General features: G+C 41.6%; 1 protein-coding gene across 2 annotated transcripts; it reads left to right on the top strand.

Annotated features, from left to right (window-relative positions):
* The first annotated feature begins 38 nt into the window (after positions 1 to 38).
* GET1 (guided entry of tail-anchored proteins factor 1) lies at positions 39 to 14284 on the top strand. 2 transcript variants are annotated; one of them, XM_054974917.1, is made up of 5 exons: positions 39 to 294; positions 3706 to 3871; positions 6374 to 6441; positions 8754 to 8868; positions 13928 to 14284. In XM_054974917.1, exons 1-5 carry the CDS (start codon positions 274 to 276, stop codon positions 13999 to 14001), a joined length of 444 nt encoding a protein of 147 aa, XP_054830892.1. In that variant the 5' UTR covers positions 39 to 273; the 3' UTR covers positions 14002 to 14284. The 2 variants fall into 2 exon arrangements, with proteins under 2 accessions (XP_054830892.1, XP_054830891.1); XM_054974916.1 differs by lacking the exon at positions 39 to 294 and adding an exon at positions 311 to 552.
* The last annotated feature ends 4832 nt before the right edge of the window (positions 14285 to 19116 follow it).

The raw sequence follows: 19116 nt of genomic DNA, 5'->3' as shown, positions 1-19116 counted from the left end.
GTAGTTGTTTCATTCTCCCTCCCCTGCCTACTAGGCGTGCGCGTTGCTATTGGACAGGCAGCTTTCGCGGGACCACTTTTAAATCACAACATCTCGTATAGCCCACGCCCGTCTCTACAACACCCTTCCCCCATTGAAGAGGAAGGGCGGGGCTAAGGACATCCCCGACCCCTCCCCTTTTCTTACGCACCCTTCTGCTTTCGTATCACAGGACGTAACAGTCGCTGTGGTGTAGGTGTATGCGCATGCGTCGAAGATACGAGGGGCGCTGCTATGGGAGCAATTGTGCTGCAGGTAAGTGCGCGTGCGCGGCTCTGATTAGCCGGTGAGAGCCCAGACTGGTCTATTGTTCAGTAGCCGAGCGCTGACTCTGGGTGGCTGCGCGGAAGCCGCTTCCTTCCAGCGTCTGTTTCTTCAGTCTGGGAGATGAGCGAGCTGCAAGTGGAGGCAGAGACCGCGGCTGCGACAGTTGGGGGCGCTTGGCTCCTTGTGCTGAGCTCCGTGTTCCTGTGCAACCTACTCAAAATCCTCTTGCCTTCCTGCTCCTCCATTGTAAGTAGTAGCGGGTAGTCCTTTTTGGTTTGTTCCGTATTTCAGCGGAGTAGAGAATCCTTTCCACACGTTCTTCTGTGTGGGTGGAGGGGTAGCTGAGGCTGGAGCCACGCCCTCTTATCAGTCTGATTTTTCTTGTGCCCTAGATGGACGTTGACAGAATTGTGCTCTTTACTGTGTTTTGCCGAATGAAGTTGGCGGCGAACTTCATTTATGTACGGGGTTTTTTTTCTAACAGATTTTCTCAAAGCAGCTGTTTTAATTAATGCAAGTATGGAAGGTGGAGTTAGTAATTCTAGGCAGGTAGTAGTAGGCTAAAATGTTTATATATAGTGTTGTGTTGGATTTAAATATTTATATGTTTGACCTTGAAGCTACTTGAAGCCAGCTGAGTGACGGGTCAGTGACAGCTTCTTGGAGCTCTCTCAGCCCCACCCACCTTACAGGGTGTTTGTTTGTTGTGGGGATAATTATGACATTCTTTGTAAACTGCTCTCAGTGAGTGTTAAGTCATCCTGAAGGGCTGTATATGAATTGAATGTTATTATTATTAATAATATTAATATTAATAATTGAAATAATATTATTTTCATCAGATGGGAGGTGTCCAGTGGGGTGTCGCAGGGCTAGGTTTTGGGCCCGGTACTTTTCAATATTTTTATCAATGATCTGGATGAAGCAGTGGAAGGGCTGCTCATTAAATTTGCTGATGATACCAAATTGGGAGGAGTAGCAAACACCCAAGAAGATAGAATTAAGATTCAACAAGACCTGAATACTCTGGAGAAGTGGGCAGCTGTGAATAGGATGCAATTCAACAAAGACAAGTGCACAGTATTACATCTGGGCCACAAAAATGGGAAGCACAAATACTGGATGGGGGACACACTTCTGGGCAGTAGTATATGTGAAAGGGATCTTGGGGTAAGAGTGGACTGTAAACTAAATATGAGCAGTCAGTGTGATGCGGTGGCAAAAAAGGCCAATTCAATCCTGGGTTGTATCAAAGGGGCCATAGCATCGAAATTGCAGGAGGTCATAGCCCCTCTCTATACTGCCTTGGTCAGGCTGCACCTGGAGTATTGTGTGCAGTTCTGGAGGCCTCACTTCAAAAAGGATGTGACCAAAATCGAGAGGGTGCAGAACAGAGTGACGAGGATGATCAGGGGTCTGGAGACTGAGCCCTACGCCAAAAGGCTGAGGGCCTTGGGAATGTTAAGTTTGGAGGAGAGGAGGTTGAGGGGGGACATGATTGCTCTCTTTAAATATTTGAAAGGCTGTCATTTGGAGGAGAGCAAGGAGCTGTTCCAGTTGGCAGAGGGTAAGACCCGAAGCAATGGGCTTAAATTACATGCACAAAGGTACCGGCTGGATATTAGGAAGAACTTTTTCATGGTCAGAGTAGTTCAAAAGTGGAATCAGCTGCCTAGGGAGGTGGTGACCTCCCCTTCACTAACAGTTTTCAAGAAGAGGCTGGATGAATATTTGTCAGAGATGCTTTAGGCTGATCCTGCACTGGGCAGGGGGTTGGACTAGATGGTCTGTATGGCCCCTTCCAACTCTATGATTCTGTTGTTGTTGCTCAAAACAGTTTTTAATCAAGCAAATTCCAATGTTAAATCTTCAAAATGACATAGTACTTTAAAAAAATCAGTAGCAGGCAAATATCCCGTCCCAGTATTGCTGGATGCTGAGGGAATGTTTTAGCACTTCCTCCCAGCGCAAGAGGCCCTTAATGGCCTGAAATCCAATGAAGGAGGTGCCCAGCTGCTGCCCCACCTCGGATGGTGGGCCTCTTTGCTAGGCTGAAAGGTTGTTATTATGGGAGGAGGAAACTGAGAAAACAAAACTGATTGTGCTAGTGAGCTTTGCATAGAAGACTAGGCTATATGTGTATAATGCACTACTATGTTCTTGGACTGTTGTGTTCTGAATTCTTCACCTATACTTCTAAGAGCTCCAGAAACAGCAAGATTTTACTCAGTATGTAGGAGCTTCTTCACACATTTGACAGTAGTGGCCTTCAGTCTGAGTTGCGCTCCTTGTTTGATCATATGTGAAGTGTTACAGAATTTTTTTAAAGTGCTCTGCTTTAATTTTATTCTTCCTAACAGCTGTCACCCTCAATTAAGACACCAAACTGTGATCAATGAAGAAATACAAGCTTTATTTCATAAATAAAACCTAGATGCTATGCCTTGTTAGGACATAAGCATAAAGATCAGCCATAGCAGAGAATCTTATATACTTTCATTGTTAATTGTTTACAGAATAAAAGATAAAATTTTTATATAAAGCTAATACAAGTAATTCTTCAGAATCAAATTCTTCAGGCGACATGGCACCAAAACAGGCCTGATTGACAAGGCAGTAGAATCTCTCTGTATTATATACATGCTAAATATCTGCTGCCACACAGGAGTTTGGGGTATGTTCCTGAGAGACTGCTTATCCAAGGTTAATTATTGAGTACAAAGTGAAAATAAGAGATATATTGTCCTTACTATAGGGATTCCTGACCTGCAGTGTTCAATGTTTTAAACTGTGTCAGAAGGAATCTGCTTACAAAGAAAAGTTTTTGCCATCTGTGTGAAAGGGCAGCTCCAATAATGCCATACTTAGGTCTTTAGACTAGGGGTCATTAAAAAAATTCCTTTACAACAAAACAGATTGTGCTAGTGAGCTTTGCATAGAAGAGAGGGCAAAATGGTGGTGGGAAGACTGGACTATATGTGTGTAATGCACCACCATGTTCTTGCGCTGCTACCTTCTGAATTTGTCACCTGTACTTTTAAGAGCTCCAGAAGCATCAAGATTTTACTCAGCATGTAGGAGCTTCTTCACACATTTGACAGCAGTGGCCTTCAGTCTGAGTTGGGCTCCTCGTTAGATCATATGTGAAGCTTAAAGTAGCCTGTTTTATAACTTCTCAGCATCAAGCTGGAGAATATAGCTTAGTTTTGCATTTCTCATGGGTACAGCGGGTAGAGATATGTCTGGACACTCTGGTCCCACCAAGATACACAAGGGAAGGAGCTGGTGATAAGTTGTTTCATCTGTTAAAACCATTACTTGAAGGCATGCTTTGTGGTTGGTGTGTCTACATGTTTAGAAAAAATATGAACTGTTCAAACATCTTTTTTTCATTGTTAGATATCAAAGCTGCTACAAAAGGATGCTGAGCAGGAATATCAGATGAGGTCTGAAATTCAGAATATGAAGCAAGAACTTGCTACCATTAGTATGATGGATGAATTTGCCAGATATGCCAGATTAGAAAGAAAGATTAACAAGATGACTGACAAGCTAAAGACTCATGGTAGATACTTGTCTGCTTCACATTCTCATTTTGTTCATTATTAGTCATCCCTTATTAGTAGACGTTTTCTCTTCCTTTATATTAGTTTTTTCCAAGACTGACTTTATTCTAAAGTTCATAATAATACAGAATCAGACGATTTCAGAATATCTCAGGTTTGTGACTAGCTGATTATCACTTTATGAACATGACAGGATTGGGTATTCAGTACAATGTATGTCTCTGGGTATTAGCTTGTTTGTCAGGAAAATGGAGAAGCAGACTTATCCAGCAGTCTAGTCTTTTCTCTTTCTGCTCACAGACTTTTGTTCGAATAGTATTTTGGCTTCTTTTAGAAACTGAGGAATATACTCTAAGTTTTTCTCTTCCTTGTTTGCGTTCAGAATGGGTTCTGCAGGTTAATGCAGGGATCCCAAACATAGTGCCGATGGGCACCATTGTGCCCACTGATACCTTTCCTGATATTCACCAACTAGAAAGTGGGCAGGGCTGGGTGGGGATTTTGCCAAGCATGGGTGTGCAGATGTTTTCAAAGTATTGCTTTGACAGAAGCTGCTTCTATAGCACAAGAATCTTCATTCTGTGACTGAAGGTAAGATGTAGCAGCCATTTTGTGGCTATGCCCATCACACTATGTCAGAATTTCAAATGTGCCAGCAGGTTTAAATGATTTTCATTTATTGAATAATTATACTAAAGCTAAATGAAAAAGTTGTTCATTGCCCAAGACTTCATTGGCTAGCACAGGACCTTTACACTCATTGAGCTGGATGCTAGAGGGTCTGGGAAGAGATTGACAGTGCAATCCTAAGCAGAGTTATGCCAGTCTAAGTCCATTGAAATCAATGAGCTTAGATTGGAGTAACTTTGCTTAGGATTGCACTGTTAGTTTTGACAATGGTCATAGAGCGGGGGTCACTGGGGGAGTGGGAGTGGGTAGCTGTTAATTTCCTGCATTGTGCAGGACGTTGAACTAGAAAACCTTTGGGGTTTCTTCCAGCTCTATGTGTAATTGGACTGAGTACAGCCTGCAGGGTTTTCCTTTTAGTTTAGAGCGCGGGGCTCTAATCTGGAGAACTAGGTTTGATTCCCCACTCCTCCACTTGAAGCCAGCTGGCTGACCTTGGGTTAGTCACAGCTCTTCCAGAGCTCTCTCAGCCTCACCCACTTCACAGAGTGATAGTTGTGGGGATAATAATAACAACATACTTTGTAAAACTGCTGTAAGTAGGCATTAAGTTGTCCTGAAGGGGGGTATATAAATCAGTTGTTGTTGTTGTTAATTACAAAACTTAAATGGGTTGAAGACTTGAGTTTTAGAAAAATAAAGCTGCATATTCAAATTACTGAGGTTACCAGCCTTTATCTCAACAGTCTTACATGATCTTTATAACTGGATTAGGCTTAGCTTTATCTATTGAACTTCTTTCCATTTTGTAATGTTTTGCAAGATGACCAATGAGATTTACTTATAAACAAATTGCTTTTGGATTGCAATGTAAGATAAATCACTTGAATTTACTGAGTACATGTAAACACTCAAAGTATATTTTTCCTAAAACACCGAAGGCTTTAGAAGACTCAAACTTAAAAGCCAGATCTGCCTTTTTTCTCATCTGCGACAGGTCAGGCAGCTTGTTCCTAACCTTTCGACCCATGACCTATGACAATGATCCAAGCAATGATCACCTCCAGATAGGTTACTGTAACTTGTTCTATGCAGGGCTTCCCTTGGGTCTGATCCAGAAATTGCAATGAGTTCAGAATGCCACTGCGCGTGGCCTTATGAGGGCACCATATAGGGCACATATAATACCTATTCTGCATCAACTGCACTAGCTCCCAGTGGAGTTTTGGATTAGCTTCAAGGTGTTGCTTTTGACCTATAAAGCCCTTAACGGACTGGGACTAGCATATCTGCAGGACCCCCTCTTATTGTATGTGAGCTGATAAAAAAACTGTTGGTGGTCCCTGGCCCCAAGGATGATTGCTCGGCCTCAACCAGGGCCCGGGTCTTTCGGTCCTGCCGCTTACATGGTGCAACTCTCTGTCTGCGGTAACAAGGGCCCAGCTGGATTTACTATCTTTCCACTGGGCATATGGCTGAGTTTTGGGGTGCTGGGCAAGCTCCTCTGCTGGTCTCCTGCTGAGGGGGAAATGTAACCCCTCCCCCCGATGGTCTGCCAAGTCTCTTCATGTTTATAACATCTCCCACCCCATATAATGTACTGGGTTGAGTTTGATATATGGGCCATTGTGTAGCTGCCTTCTTGCACTGAATTTTATGTTTTTAATATGTTTTTATGTGATTTTTATTTCTTGTTACCCACTCTGAGCCTGCTTCGAGGATAACAGGCTATAAGTCCAATGAAATAAAATAAATAATAAATAAATTAAACTGAATCGTTTAGTTATAAAAATTGTGCTTATTTATCAATTTGAAATAAAAGCATCTGTATTTGTAGAAATTTTACAAATAAAAAAATCTGTTTCTTTTAACAGTGAAAACACGAACAGCTCAACTTGCTAAAATAAAGTGGGTAATAAATATTGTCTTCTACATTTTGCAAGTAAGTAAAACTGGCTTCTGCTGAAGTGTATGTTATTTAAAAATAGCATATATTATGGTAGCAAAATCAAAAAGAGTCCAGTAGCACCTTTAAGACTAACCAATTTTATTGTAGCATAAGCTTTCGAGAATCAAGTTCTCTTCGTCAGATGCCTGATACAGAGACTGGTCAAATACAGAAGAGGAGGAGAGAGAAGAGGCAATTAGGGGGAGGAAGGGGGAGGGTGCAATCAAAACATTCCTTTGCTAGTATATGTAAACATCTCCTTTTAGTTGTGTGTATCAGTTGGCTTCAAAGGAGTTTGCCCTGTTAGTTTGTAGCAGCCAAACAGCTAGGCCATCCAATTCCAATGCAGTATGGGCCTTCGATAACCACAGCTCTCCCTGCCAGATGCATCTGACAAAGAGATCTGTGGTTCCCGAAAGCCCACGCCAGGTGCCACTGAGCTCCCCCAGACCCCACCACTGTAAAGGAAATCTGTTACCTATGGTAATGTGATAACCATTCATAGTCCCTATTCAGTCCCAGCTTGACAGAGTCAAATTTGCATATGAATTCCAGTTCAGCAGCCTCCCGTTGGATTTTGTTTTTGAAAGGTTTCTGTTGAACTACAGCGACCTTTAAGTCTTTGATGGAATGTCCTGGTAGATTGAAGTGTTCTCCCACTGGTTTCTGGACGTTTCCATTTCTAATGTCAGATTTGTGTCCATTTATTCTTTTGCGTAGAGGTTGGCTGGTTTGTCCAATGTACCTATATCTCCTTTGTCACCTATAGCTCCCAGCTCAAACCCATCAAACATATCATCAGTGAGCTACAACCCAGATTTCCTTTACAGAGGCGGGGTCTGGGGGAGCTCAGTGGCACCTGGCGTGGGCTTTCGGGAACCACAGATCTCTTTGTCAGATGCATCTGGCAGGGAGAGCTGTGGTTATCGAAGGCCCATACTGCATTGGAATTGGATGGCCTAGCTGTTTGGCTGCTACAAACTAACAGGGCAAACTCCTTTGAAGCCAACTGATACACACACTAAAAGGAGATGTTTACATATACTAGCAAAGGAATGTTTTGATTGCACCCTCCCCCTTCCTCCCCCTAATTGCCTCTTCTCTCTCCTCCTCTTCTGTATTTGACCAGTCTCTGTATCAGGCATCTGACGAAGAGAACTTGATTCTCGAAAGCTTATGCTATAATAAAATTGGTTAGTCTTAAAGGTGCTACTGGACTCTTTGATTTTGCTACCACAGACTAACACGGCTAACTCCTCTGCATATATTATGGTGGCAGCTTTTCAGAGTGTAAATTAGAACTCAGTTGAACATCTAACCATGCACTTTAGTAGACATGGTGTGTTTTTTTGAAAATCTATATTAATAGGAAGCTGCCATAAAAAAGTAAGTAGGCTTAAGAATGGAAAATATAGATTGAGTCAGATTTTTGTAACTAGTTTCCTTATTTCTCACACAGTTGAATAGAGGCTTATTCTGGTGTGCTGTGAGACCCTCTAGTAACTTGTAGGAGGGACAGAGACTGGTAGGAAGTGTGAAAAGTGGCAGCTTCTCAAACTAGGACCTTTTCCTAATAGGTAGCAAGCTCCTCCATTGTCTGGCTCAAATTACTGTTGATCTCCTTATGAAAGCTGCTAATGTCTGAGGGGGAGAAGGTGTTAGAGGATGGGTCTTCTCAGTCAAAGCAGGGAAAAGATAACAAGAACTTGGCTCTTGGTTAAACCAGTTCAGACTGCAAGCAGCATAATTTAATTGTTGCTTCATACAAAACAGTGCCCTGCTTCACACAAAAGAGATGTTAGAGGGAAAGGTTTTTACTTAAACTTATTTCATGTTTTGTAGGACTTTTTTGTACAGAGAGGCATTTGGTAACCTGAGCTTCAACTTAAAGTCTGAAATGGTACAAGCCAGTCATCTTCAGAGAAAACAATGCTGTAGCCTATTCTGGTTCTGCCTTCTGGCTTGGCAACCAATTGCATGCAGATGTACCCTTTGCTATGCACTTTGAGGAGGTCAAGCACAGAGAGAGTGCCCTGCTCTTAAGCATTTACTTGCAAGACATGAACTACATGTGGCCAAGAAAAGACTTCAGAGGTGCACTGCTGATGCTTGCTATAGGAGAAGTCAAATTTTATGGGTCAAAGGGGTAGGGTTCTTACTTTGTGACAATGATTTTTAAGTTCATAAAAGTTGTTTGCAATAAATTTTGCCATTGAGTTGTTTAATAACACAGGCAAGTAGAACCTAAACAAGAATTCCATATCACTTTCCAGTTTTCATAGTCATGTAATTTTTTTTCATTCCAGGCTGCCTTAATGATCTCACTGATTTGGAAATATTATTCAGAACCAGTTACTGTGCTCCCAAGCAAATGGCTAGCCCCATTAGAACGTTTAGTAGCTTTTCCAACAGGAGTGGCAGGTAAGACTATAGTATTTTTCAAACTTTTGTAGAAATTTCAGTTATCTTATCTTAATAGTGGGCACTGAAGAAGCTTCTAATATATTACCGTACCCCAGTTTTCCCAGATTCCTAAGCAGTTGCCCGTCATGGTAATATTCACCACAACTCCCAGTGCCACAAACTTCTGGTAATGTGGCAATGGCTGCTCTGGGGCAAGCCTTTTAAGAGACTATGGTTCCATCTTTAATTGTCTTATAGAATGAAAGGGGGAAATTGTAAGTTTTAAGTACACATGATTCAGCCCTCAAAGCAATTCCCAAAATTAGTAGCAGGAGGGTGTTTCACACATTATTACATGGCATTGAACTTGGTTGTGCCAGAAAATATGCAATGGCTTTAACCAATTCCAGCTTTTTGGTGATTGTACCTGTAGGATGTATATGTGTATGATGCATTTATACTTGTACATACATTACATTTATACTTTACATTTTGTATGTTCCTAAAACTGTAATGCACAAAACAGCCTTTATTTTACAATACAAAGCTGCCCTTTGCAGGATGAGCTTAATGCAATGTTTACATCACTTTCGACTGTAAGGTGGATGCCACCCAAGTAGGCTAGGGCCTTAGCATCCAGTATTCTATTAAAAAAAGGAATATTTGACTTAGAACTAAAGACGCATGTAGTCTTAGCTCTTCAAAGAGTAGAACTTGCCTAAGTCAAGCTATTTGCATATAAATTTGTTTTATCATGGCCTTAATTTTAACTGCTTAGAACATCATGGCAAACCTAATGATGTCATCAAGAGTACCATGGAGATGTAGTTCCTCTCCCCTTCCTTCCACCCCAGCTTTTCTGCCCTGCTGCTGAAGGGTGATATGGTAGTGCCAGCAGACAAAATTTTCTGTCCTCCTTTTGTTACTCATAACCCATCCCCCAATCCAGTAAACTTAAAATATACAATCCATAGTATCCAACTGTGATTTTTTTTCTGGAAAAATAAATGGGGGAATTATTCAGCGTCTTAAATAGATTGTGATCCTGATTTATCATTTTTTTGTAATTTATATTTAATGAACAAATTTTAAAAGTACCCCACATTAATTTTGTCTCAATATCAACAGACATTTGAACTGAATTCCTGTGTGGTTTATACCTTTGAATTACAACAGTTTGCTTATATACCACCCTTCTGGACAGTTTAGTGCCCACTGAAAGCTGTGACCAACGTGTTATTATCACCACAGTACACCTGGGGAACTGGGGCTGAGAGGAGTAGTATACCCAAGGCCACTTGCAGGACTCCTGGCAGTAGTGAGAGTCAATCCAGCGGATGCTGATTTGCAACCCAGCTACTAAGCTACAGCAGCTCTTTTATTATGAACTATTTGAATTATTTTTATTGGAATAATACTTGTAAAATGTAAAGACAATATAGCATGTGCTTCCCTTGTTTAAATTTATTTGGGGAAATTAATGTTCTGAAAACAGTTAATATGCTAATTTTAGCACATTCAAAGAATTGTGTATATGCTATGGATACGGTTGTCCGCTCTGTTTCAGTATAATTTAACTCTCATCCTTGAAGGTCAGGGGAGTGCCTCAACACTCACATTACCTTATAAGTTTCATATCAGATTTGTGGTTACAGTATCCTTTCCGCTACGCGAGAGGAAATGTATAATTTTGGGTGTGCAGGTCAAGTAAAAGTCAAAGCTAATCAGGTGAATTCATAATTTAATCCAAATAAAAATTATTATATTATATGTATTTCTCATTTTCTCCCCCCACCCCAAGTTTTCAAATCAGTAGCCAGTTTGGTGTAGTGGTTAAGAGCAGCAGGACTCTAATCTGGAGAACCGGGTTTGATTCCCCACTCCTCCACTTGAAGCGAGCTGGGTGACCTTGGATCAGTCACATCTTCTAGGAGCTCTCTCAGTCCCACCCACCTTACAGGGTGATTGTTGTGGATATAATAATAACATGCTTTGTAAACCGCTCTGAGTGGGAGTTAAGTTGTCCTGAAGGGTGGTATATCAATCGAATGTTTTTATAAAACCTACATGTTGTATTCTCCCACACAATTTCTAGAGATAATCACTTGAAAAATATAAATTACAACTTTTAAACTGCCAATTTTCTCTTTGCTCAAAAGCATGGTTTGCTCACTGCAATACACATTAGGTGATTAGGGGAGAGATTCTTTAACTCAGATTTATTATCTGAGCAACAAAGAATACACCAGCTATGAGGATCCTTCCTCAGTCTGAATCTGATCTTTCAGAGCTGCTGAATCTTGTACTCCAACTCAAAAAGATATAAATTTCAGAAGCATCTCACTTTGAACCCAGGTAGCTGATCTAATTTGTTCTCTATTTTGTTGCGTGTTAAGCTTTTCATGGTGGCAATCAGCAGATAGTCCTATCCTCTACACCAAATAAGAGACATTTATTGTCATAGGTAAAGGTAAAGGTGCAAGCACCAAGTCATTACTGACCCATGGTGGGACGTCGCATCCCGACGTTTCCTTGGCGGACTTTTTACGAGGTGGTTTGCCATTGCCTTCCCCAGTCATCTACTCTTTACCCCCAGGAAACTGGGTACTCATTTTACCGACCTCAGAAGGATGGAAGGCTGAGTCATCCTTGAGCCGGCTACCTGAACCCAGATTCCACCGGGATCAAACTCAGGTCATGAGCAGAGCTTGGACTGTAGTACTGCAGCTTACCACTCTGCGCCACGGGGCTCTAGTTGTCATAGTATGGAGTAAAACCAGATTTCAAACAACAACTCGTTCTTCTCAGCGACACTTAACAAAACAAGCTGGAAGTGTTTCCAGTACAACCCATACACTTCCCAGTTGAAGAGGGAAAGTCATCTTTAGGCACGTGTGTTTATCTAGGAGACCACTTCAGATTGTTTTTTGAACATCAGGGAATATTATGCAATGGAATTCCAGCACCTTTAAAGATATTATTCTTTGCACTCCAAGACCAAAGACTCCTATCATCACCAACATATAGCAGAGGCCATAGTTCAGTAGTGGCAGATTCATACCACAGATAATTCTAGGGCAAGTTGCATTCCCAGAGTGGTCTCCATTTTCTTTAACGTGATGAAATGCTAGAGGGGTTTGGGCTATTTTGGATCAAAAATACTTCAAGTCACTGGGAAAGAAGCACTTCAAGTGGAACAAAAGGACTTCCTGGCTTTTATCAATTTAATGAAAGACTTTATGTCCTTCTTCAAACACGTATGTGATAATGTGGACTCTGAGTACTATATCCTCTTGTTCAGTCTGGAATCAGTAACATGGGTTTAGGTTGCCCATTTCAGAGCCAAAAAGTTAGGAATGAGCACTAAAAAAAGTATTTCTTGGACTTGAATATTGGAAAGACCATAAATATCAATGTTCCCAGTATTTGGGTCATTAAACACTCATCTGGTATTTTGATCCCTTTTTTTCCCCCAGGATTCTGAAATTAACCGGGTCCATTATTCCCCATGGGGGAGTCTTTCTGAAGCTGGAGGGGCTGTTTTTTGAGTGAATGATACCAAAGTGAAGTGAGGGCTGCCTGTCCTCTAAAGACCTCCAAGGTTCAAGATATTGAATCAAGGGGCCCAGTTCTACAGGCCCCTGAACAGGATGCCCCAGCTACTCTCCACTGTTTCCTAGGGGAGGAAAATCTGATTTTATCTCCAGGGTGAAGAATCCTTAGCCAAACACACACAAGCAACCACTGACTCAGACTCTCAGAAAGAACCAACAAAGCCCAATAGAACCAGAGAACCCAGCAGAACTAATCTGGTAGCAGAACTCCAAAAAAATATCTCCCTGAAGCTGCAGCTGGTCATAGCAGTTTTTGTCTCCTTTTGCAACTTTCTTGGGAGAAAAGCGGGGGAGATGGACATGATTCCCACAGATGAATGGCATTGCATGTTAGGGGGAGCTCACCTCCAATCATGATTATTCTTTCATGGTCTGTCATAATTAGACAGGACAGTTGCACTCTCCTGATGATTCTTTCATAGATTGTGAAAAAAATCATCATAACTGGACAGACAGTTGAGCTCCCCTTAATGTGCTATGCCTGTGAGAGTCACCTCCCTCCACCCTCCTTCATTTTGCCTGGAAAACTCCAGAAGCGAGGGGGGAAGCTGCTGTGATCTTTAAAATGTTGTGCCCAGTTATTCGGGATTAACTGGAAATGCCAATACTGGTCTGTTTGAGAATCCCAGATTTTGCTGGTGGTATTTTTTTAGTATATACACCCATACAAAGGAATACATGTTTACCATTACTTTGATGTATTTGTAAGATCCCAGAGTTAAATTCAGGCCTGAAGGGTGTTCCAGTTACCGCTGGGATCAGCACCATAGTTTCATGGTAGAGAAATAATTCATTATAATGTATCTAATAGCTTGTTCATCTGGGAATGATCTTGAAAACTGGCTCTTTTATATTACAGTAACATGCTCAGTATGGTGTCTTAAAAACAAATTAAGCAGATATAAGGCTGAAATTCCTAGTATTTTATGTAGTAGTGGGGTTTCCATTAACATCAAAAACTTGTTCTTAAAGAGTTTAGTGTACAAAGGATCAAGACAGTAATATGCCTATATTGAGTAAACACAGATAAAATCTGTCAGTGTCCTCTTCATTGGTGGAACTGGGAGGGTTTTTCTTTTTAACTTTATCTAGTTTCTTTTGACTATGATGTCACCAGAAGGAACTACTAGCTTCACTCTTTCCTAAGATACTCATTCCCTCTTACCAGCTAACTTGGCTCCCAACTTTCAGACTTCTGGACCAATAATATCCAGTGTGGTTCCCAACAATATTTAAGTGTAACTTTTTGCCGTACTTCTCACTATCGGGTTATTTAAAAATACAAGAAAGCTGTACACTCAGAAAAAAATGAACAGGCAGGAAGAGAAATGACAGAGTTGTCACTTCAGTTGTAGTGTTGTCGTTTGATAACTTTGAGAACAGTCTTTACCTACATTACAAATGTGAGTATCTGAGTTATTGATAAAATTTAATTACAATATGTTTTTTCTTTTTTTCTTCAGGTGGTGTTGGCATTACATGTTGGTTGGTGGTTTGCAACAAAGTAGTGGCCATTATGCTTCACCCTTTCAGCTGAGAAAGAATTCTAATTTCAGCCATTTAGCTTCTTGTCCATTACCACAATTAAAAATACTCATCTGTTTCTTATGATGGTTTGACATGTCTTGCACCAACTGGTCTTAATGTAATATCCTGTGAGAAGATGGGCAAGGCTAAGGGTAGAATAAATTATTTTGTTGTAACTTTTAATATTTATGTTTTATAGGTAACCTTCAAGTTTCTCACTGATTGCTTTTAGACTTCAATCAGTGGCCTACAAATGTACTTATGTTCTATTAAAATCCAATGTGTTTATTGCATTTAATGGTATCACCTTACATCTGCAGTTTTTAAATTGTTTCTGATGAGCAGCAATTACTGATGAGCATTGGATAGTGAACATATTTGTTGCTGATCTTGTATGGATATATTAAAGGCAAACAACAAAGGAAAGAAAAATATTTTGCCAATGACTTCTTAAATTTTTAAGTGTGGCTTTCTGGCTTGAATCTCTGCACATCTTTTTCCTGTTGAAATGTCAACATTATCTTCTTTTTAACCTCCAGTATATTTTGCCTGGTCATTATTCTCTGGTCCAAAATGCGAAGACTTTCTCCTCTTAATTTATCTCCTACATTAGAATGGATCCAACCAGCTTTTTCACATAATCTTGCCCAATTCCCTCCCTTAATACAGCTGCTGTCATGCATGGCTTTTCTCACTATGAGGGGGAGGGCAACTTGACATGGGTGATTCCCACCTGTTATTCAAGTAAGGTAGGATTAAGGGTCTTTCAGACTTCCTCTCTTCTTTAGTTCATTTTCTGCCTTGTCCAAGAGAGCAGGCTTTTAATAGGAACTGCTCAGCAAGGCTTCTCTAACTCAGCAGAAAATAGTTACTACCTCTATTTTTACTTATTTTATCCTCCTATTCCCCTTTCTTCCTTTTTTGCCTATTCTTCACCTCTCATCGCCACTTCTGAGGGCAGCATGGATGAGACAATGGAAATCACACAGAATTTTGACAAAGCCTTGGAAGGCTTTATTTCCAGGGAGGCCTTGTTTGCCCAAAAAGAGGAGGAAAGGACTACTTCCCAATGTGGTTGACCAGACACAGACTTGCCAAATAGCTGATGAGCGGAGGAGGCTCATGCTGTACAATTTGACGGTGCTTCAGGACTCCTCTTCAGCAGCAGCTTATTTGGTCAGGAAGATCCTCTATATCATTAAAGATGGTGAACTCTCAAGCTTGGTGCTTGACTGCAGCAGAGCAATCAGGAAGATGGAGCACCACTGTGGAACAAGGTAGAGATGCCTCCCATCCCTTCCAATCCCTATTTTCTGAATGCCCTCGTGGATGTAGCAGGGCACTATCCCTGGTTGACTAAGGTGGCACAGTAAATGGTTGCTTATTCTTCTCCCCACCGCCACCTGTGTACTCCTTAGGATGGTATAGTTGAGGCAATGGAGGGCATTGAGAATTTCAGTGAAGCCTTGGGTGGCTTCATCTACAAGGAAGATGGGAATTCTGCCATTCCCAGAATTCTCTGACACCCATTTGAAAGGAGTGGAGTAACCTTTCTAGTAAAAGTTTTTTTTCTTTACCTAACCATGCTATTGATCTGTTACAGGTACAATTAGCAGATGCTCCTGTTACAGCTCTTCTCTCAGAGGGCTATATGTGACCCACTGGACTGTAAATCAGACTCTGCTCTCAGAAAACCCCATGAGGCCTCAGCCCTTGCTTATTAGCGCATCTGCCAGTCTCCTTTTGCGAGGCCTTCCATCATTTTGGCTAGGAAGTTGGTTGAGCTGATCCTGGAGAAGGAGAACAAAAAGGTTAGAGTGTTATCCAAATAGGTAGTCTCCTAATTAGTTGGGGGAATTAGCTTAAAGGAGACAAGCGTGTGGGGGTAAGTGGGAGTCTCCATTTATGTTTAGAGGGATTATTCCTTTAAGAGACGTCTTGAAATAAGCCAGGCAGATGTTCAACCAGAAAGGGGTTTTTTTTATTGGATAAAAGGACAAACGTACAAGACAAAGAGAAAATAAGGGAGGCAAGGGGAGAAAGCAGTTTCAGGGAAGACGATACTTACCAGTCTTGAGGATAGAAGTTCACAGAGGCAGCAGTGTTTCATGGAGAAGAGAAGCGGCACAAATGGATTTGGGGGTGGATGGACAGATCTAAAACACACACTCATTCTGGTGGCTAGGGAGTCCATATATGAGCAAAATGCTCCCTGGGGCAAGCTGATGTCTTCGCCCCCAAAACAATGACTTAATGGGTTTTCTGGAAGTGGATAATGAGTTGGGAGAGGCTTAATGGGTCTACCTGAGATGGACTATAGGTGTAAATGGTGCTTGATGACCCTCAAAGTACCAGATAAGAAAAGCTACCAGGTTTGCTCAATAGTGTTAGGTGGTGCTTAAATAGTAAATGAGTGAGGGCAAGTATGGCTGGGCATTGATGTGATGAGTCAAGTGTTTCCCGCAAGCCTCATTGTCCTATTATGCATCTCTCCGGGGCAAGGAGGGGTTCTTTAGTCAGCTAGCCACTCTGACTCTCCTAAATATTTTCCTGGGGGCTTACTTGGCTGGCATCCATTTTGTGCTAGGCAGTGCCTTGTGCTTATGCTATACAAGGAAGGGTATTTATGATTTCACATCGATAAACTGCCCCTCAGTGGGAAAAGGGGTCTGACTGCTAACAATTGAAGGTGCCAATAGACTCCTGGCTGATTCGACTTTGGACACTGCACTTTTGACATGTACTGTGGTATCAGCAGTCACAGCATGTAGACAACTGTGGCACTGTGCATGGCAAGCCAATTATCAATCCAAACTAATCTTAGTGCCCCTTCCATTCCAGAGAGGAAGAACTTTGGAGACAACTTGGATGACATCCTGGTAAAAACCAAAGGTAAAAAGAGTGCTATGAGAGCATATAGGAGAGATGACAGAAGGCAGAATCTTTAGATTCCTTTCAGAGCCAGCATCCTCTGCTGCACTTCAGGAGTGCCCAAACAGTCCCCCAACTGAAACAGAAATATGCAAGAGTGCAGAAATTTTTTTTACCAATCAAAAAAGCAACCATAGCCCTTTAATTTTAATAAAGGGCAAAAGCACCAGATCGAGCATGACACTTGATTCCCACAAGTGAGTGGAAGATTAACACTTTTTCTCCCCCCATGGAGTTGGTCCAATGTGGACCATTGAGTAGTGGTCATAAAAAGGGATACTCAATAGAGTTCAAGTATCTCCCACCAGACAGGTTTCTTCTATCTCCAAAATTCAAATGGCGGGAAAATCACCTGAAGATGATGGAAGCCATTCATCACCTAGCAAACTCCTAACTACAAAGAGTCATCTATTTTCTTCACTGTCCCCAAGAGAAATGAAATCTCCAAAACAAGTTTGTGGTTCACAAACACTTTAGGATGTATATCTTCAGATCTATCACAAAAAGCACTTTATCCACAGGATGTCTGGCTTCCATAGACCTCACTGAGGTGCATCCACATTCCTATTCTCTCATCTCACCAAAAGCTCCTGAGATTTGCCCACAGCAGCTAGCACTTCCAATCCAAATCCCTGCCCTTTGGGCCTGCCATTGCCTCAAGGTTTTTTCTCCAAGGTAATGATGACCTTGGTAGCACTTTATCATCAGGGAATCCATGTTCATCCATACTTGGATAACCTATTGATCAGATCTCCAAGCCTATAACAAGCATGTGTGTACATTCTCTCCAACAATGCCTTGCCTACCATGGATTTCTTACCAACTCCGCCAAGAACAACCTGAATCTGTTACAAGGGATAGAACCCCTGGGGTCATAAAAGAGTCCCTCAGAAAGTGTCTGTACCTGTCAAAGGAGATGGTCTAGGAAATCACTGGCACGGCAAGGGAACTGGTCAGTTCCAGGTCATAAACATTGAATGACTTTCACAAGGCTTCAAGGCCGAATGGTTACTTCTATTGCCTTAGTTCCTTGTGCAAGATTTCACCCCTATCCTCTGCAGTGGTTTCTAAGATCCTTCAAGCTACAAATCCTTTAGATCTGAACTATCTGCTATGGTAGGGCCCCATGAGGTAGACTATGGTCCAAGTTGGCCAAACACAAGAATATATCAAGTCCAGCATATCTAGGTATTTACAGACGTGCATATGGGAAGCAACCTGTCAGGGAAGACAAGTACAAAACCTAGGACTGTTCAGAGAGGAAGATGAGTATCGACCCCCTAAAAATCAGAACAATATGACTGGCTAATCAGGTTCCAGGACATGATCAAGAACAATTGTATCTTAATAACAAACTATTGTCTTGGTGAATGCCCATATAAACAAACTGGGTTGATTTAAACCTTTGACTCTACACATACAGACAGAGTGGATCAAGCATTCATCAGAACATAACCTCAAGTCATCAGCAGAGCTCATCAAGGGTTAGCAGAATGTGCTCATGGACTAGCTAAACAGGTAAAAATTGGACAACAATGAAAGGTCTCTCAAGATGGAGCCCAGGGACCTCTTTGCCTTGGGCATCAGTCACTGAGTGCCCAGGTCCTTCTCTAGGTTCCAGGCAGCAGGAGCAGAGCAAACATGCTCTGATGTTCCCTTGCTAACCAGACTTCCTCTATGTTTTCCCACCTATTCCACTAAAACAGAGAAGAAAACAGGCAACTCAGATTTACATAGCCATAACTGGCCATGCAGACCCCAGTTCTCAGCATTAGTGGAGTTATCAATAGAAGACCCTTGGCAGATTCCAGCTCACCTTGGCATGCTTCAGCAGTGGACACTGTGGCATCCAGAGCCAGCTTGCTACGCTTGACCATCAAAACTGAAAGGGAAGATTGAAGGATAGGCAATTCTATAAGAGTCATAAGCAGCATGCTAGCCTCTAGAAGAATCTACACTAAGAATTTATAATTCCTCTTGAAAGGCATTTAACAAGGGATGCTAACAAAAAGCCCTAAACATCTTTGCCCCTACATTGCCCCCAATCCTGGAGCTTCTACAAAATGGAGTAAACCAAAAATTAAAAACAAATATGTTATGCAGATAGGGGGCAGCTGTGGCTGCAGTTCCACAGGTTGACTGATTATCTAGCTGCCCTCACGTAGTCTGATTTCTTATCTGAGTAGCCAATCTC

This window comes from Eublepharis macularius, chromosome 3, assembly GCF_028583425.1.
Source record: "Eublepharis macularius isolate TG4126 chromosome 3, MPM_Emac_v1.0, whole genome shotgun sequence".
Taxonomy (NCBI): domain Eukaryota; kingdom Metazoa; phylum Chordata; class Lepidosauria; order Squamata; family Eublepharidae; genus Eublepharis; species Eublepharis macularius.
The sequence above is the reverse complement of the archived record's forward strand: the minus strand, read 5'-3'. Positions and strand labels throughout refer to the sequence as shown.

Coding starts and splice junctions, on each gene's coding strand:
- GET1 (XM_054974916.1), top strand. CDS start 427: ATGAGCGAGCTGCAAGTGGAGGCAGAGACCGCGGCTGCGACAGTTGGG. Junction 553..3,705: donor TGCCTTCCTGCTCCTCCATT/GTAAGTAGTAGC, acceptor TTTCATTGTTAG/ATATCAAAGCTGCTACAAAA. Junction 8,869..13,927: donor TTTTCCAACAGGAGTGGCAG/GTAAGACTATAG, acceptor TTTTTTCTTCAG/GTGGTGTTGGCATTACATGT.